The sequence below is a fragment of the Erpetoichthys calabaricus genome, chromosome 11, assembly GCF_900747795.2.
Source record: "Erpetoichthys calabaricus chromosome 11, fErpCal1.3, whole genome shotgun sequence".
Classification (NCBI taxonomy): domain Eukaryota; kingdom Metazoa; phylum Chordata; class Cladistia; order Polypteriformes; family Polypteridae; genus Erpetoichthys; species Erpetoichthys calabaricus.
In genome coordinates, this window is record NC_041404.2 from 42149177 (window position 1) to 42152668 (window position 3492).

The 3492-nt window shown below is 38.5% G+C and overlaps 1 protein-coding gene across 1 annotated transcript; it reads right to left on the bottom strand.

Annotated features, from left to right (window-relative positions):
- Nucleotides 1–551: 551 nt before the first annotated feature.
- Nucleotides 552–3173, bottom strand: LOC127529705 (protocadherin gamma-A11-like). The gene has a single exon (XM_051934282.1). It carries the CDS (start codon nt 2973–2975, stop codon nt 552–554), a length of 2424 nt encoding a protein of 807 aa, XP_051790242.1. The 5' UTR covers nt 2976–3173.
- Nucleotides 3174–3492: the final 319 nt, after the last annotated feature.

Genomic DNA, 3492 nt, shown 5'->3' on the forward strand with positions numbered 1-3492 from the left:
GGAAACCCAAACAGACAAGAAGAGAACATGCAAACTCCACAGGGAGGACCTGTTACATGAACCCTGGCCTTTTTCAGCAGCAGCATCACTGCACCACCATACCACCCTGACTATAAAAATTAGATTAAAAAATGAGTGAAACCTTAGTGAAGTGCACCACTAGGGTAATGAACATACAACTGATACTACAGAGACAAAAAAGTTCCTAGTAAATTAATCAGCTTTCTGCATGAGTTTAACAGAAGAAAATGCATTAAAGGTTAGGTTTCATTTTAAAGGAAAGTAAGAACAACTACACAAAAATAAATAAAGTGTGATATAATACATTTCATTGCATAATTTATTAATTGAATTTTAATCTGTAGCTTTTCAATGATAAAATATGTCTCCATATTTTGTTGTTTTTGTATTTAATCAAATTACTTTGGTTTTAAATTAGGACGTTTCAAAAGAAACTAACATAATATACCAGTTCCTTTTATGAAGGTTTGCTATTTCATGAGCTCGTCCTGTCTAAATAATAACCAGAAAATACAGGTGTAACCAAACTGCTATTGTGACAGAGGGCCTACCTGCTTAAAATCTGCTTCATCAATGGCATTCTTGCTCATCATGTGCGGTATTGTTTCTGTTCCACTTGGATCAACACGTACCAAAGTCCCATTTGTAGGTCTTATGAACTTGAATTCACTCTTCCCAGAATCAGCTGTCATGCAGACTTCATAATTGAAGACCTGATGAAGCGTTCCTGTTCCAACAGCATCTGCATAGTGCGGTGGATAATACGGAATAACTGGGAGGTTTCCACCGGCACATTTGTTATACAGTTTAGATCGTCTCCACGTGTATAGTTTAACTGATACTAGAATTATGATGAAAGTCATGAAAAGAAAAGAAACAATCACTAAGGCGAGTATTAAGTAAAATGTGATGTTGTCATCGGCTTCGGTGCCCTGTGACATATCATTAAGTTCTAAAAGCGCCTGATGAAGGCCGTCAGTAACGACAACATTCACAACTACTGTAGCAGAAAGCGAAGGTCGTCCGCTGTCTTCCACTGAAATGGTTAACCTTTGTTTGGAAGAGTCTTTATCAACAACCTGACGAAGAGTCCTCACTTCTCCGTTTTGCAATCCAATTTCAAAAAGTGTCAGATCTGCGGGTTTCATAATTTTATAGGAGAGCCATGCGTTCTGTCCCGAGTCCTGGTCAACTGCAACGACTTTAGTGACAAGATATCCAACATCTGCACTGCGGGGTACCATCTCAGCCACCAGAGAACCTTTACTTTGAACGGGGTACAAAATCCGAGGTGCGTTGTCATTCTGGTCCTGAACAAACACATCTATAACAGCAGTTGAGCTGAGAGGTGGAGATCCACCATCTTTGGCTATCACTGAGACCTGAAACTGAGTTGTTTGCTCATAATCGAATGAACGAACTGCATAGAGGACACCGTCATCGGAATTAACAGAAACATAAGACGACACTGACGAGTTCTGAACACGAGTTTCTTGGACATAATAAGCAATTTTACTGTTCGCACCTAAATCCAGGTCTTTTGCTTTTAACGAAAAAAATGAAGACCCAGGAGAATTATTTTCCACAACATATGCAATATAATGTTCCTTTTCGAACTTTGGTGGATTGTCATTCACGTCACTTATTTCCAGTGTTAAGGTATGGCTAGCGGAGAGCGAAGGTGTTCCTTTATCTTCTACATGAATAGTAATGTTATACTTGGGGATCATCTCTCTATCTAAAAAACCATCCGTTTCTAATTTATAAAAGTTATTTAAAGATTTTAATCTGAACGGAATGTCCTCATCAATGTAACAATGCACTTCACTGTTTTTTCCAGAATCCTTATCCTGGATGTTAATCATGGCTATTACAGTCCCAGGTAAAGCGTCTTCAGGAATTTGATTCGAGGCTGACATAACATTTATGACAGGGGTGTTGTCATTTACATCAGTGACTTCTATTACCACTTTACTAGAATCTGCATTATTGCCGTGGTCTCTGGCTTCAACATTCATTTCATACATTTTGCTCTGTTCATAATCAATTAGACCGATCACTTTTATTTCGCCAGAAACTGGGTTTAATTCAAACAATTCTTTCGCGATGTCAGTTGCATGGGTAACAGAATAAGTTATTTGTCCATTCAGATCTGTGTCTGCATCAGTAGCATTAACCCTTAATAAAACCGAACCCACCGGCGCGTTTTCAGCAACAGTAGCTTTGTAAATCTCCTGCGTGAAAACTGGAGTATTGTCGTTGGCATCCAGAACAATAATGTGAATTTCGGCTGTCCCGGACCGGGGAGGGTCTCCTCCGTCTACCGCAGTTAATATCAAAATATGCTGCTCTTGCTTTTCTCTGTCTAGCGGAGTTTTCAGAATTAAATTTATGAAGCTACTTTGTTCATCTTGAGAGCGCGATTTTAAATGAAAATGATCAGTAGAAGACAGAGTGTACGTCTGAAGTGTGTTAACACCCACATCAGGGTCTACAGCACGCGGCAGTGAAAAACGAGCCCCTGAGATTGACGATTCACTTATTTCTAACTGAATTAAATTCCTTGGAAATATGGGATCGTTATCGTTAACATCAATAATTTCCACAGCAACACGATGCAATTCCATTGGATTTTCAAGCAGAATCTGAAAATTCAGAATACACGGCATGATTCGCCCACAGAGCTGCTCCCTATCAATTCTTTCTTTAATTACTAGTGTACCTTTGTTTACATTTAGCTCAATGTAGTCCGTGCCTCCTTCAGAATAAATTCGAGCTTTGCCGTTTTTTAGTCGTTTATCATCTAATCCGAGATCATTTGCTATATTTCCAATAAAGGACCCTGCTGCCATCTCTTCGGGAATAGAATAGCGAACTTCCCCATTAACTGCAAAGGTTAACAGCATAAAAATAATGAATAAATGTACCTCCGTTAAGAAAGTCCAGGCCACCATTTTAATCAGAAGCTGATCAAAACAATATCCCGTTTTTTGAATTAATTTAAAATAATGACCAGTGCTGAACAATCTTCTAAGATCCGTGCCGGTTTTGTAAGAAAGCGGTTGTTTGCATCTCTTGTTTTTTGGCACAATAACAGACAGTGCGTGGTCCGTAGATGAATACCGAAATCCAGCTTTTATATACAGTGAGCTGCGCTTTCTGTGTTGCACTCACAGATGCAGGGGAGGTGCTGCCGATCTCCGCTTGCTGAAAATCACCTCATTGATCAACAGCGGCACTTACAGTTCAAGTGTAAAAATGCAAAGGCTGAACATAACTCGATGGGAAATCATCATTTATAAATGCTTATATAGAAGTGCGATGATGAATTCTGTCATTATAGGCTATACTCATTAATAAATTGTAGCCTGTAGCTTATGAAAATAAAATAATTATAATATTATGCATATAATACACACTGCTGTAATGTTTTAAAATGTATTGCTTTACATTATTCTAGTAAAATTTAGT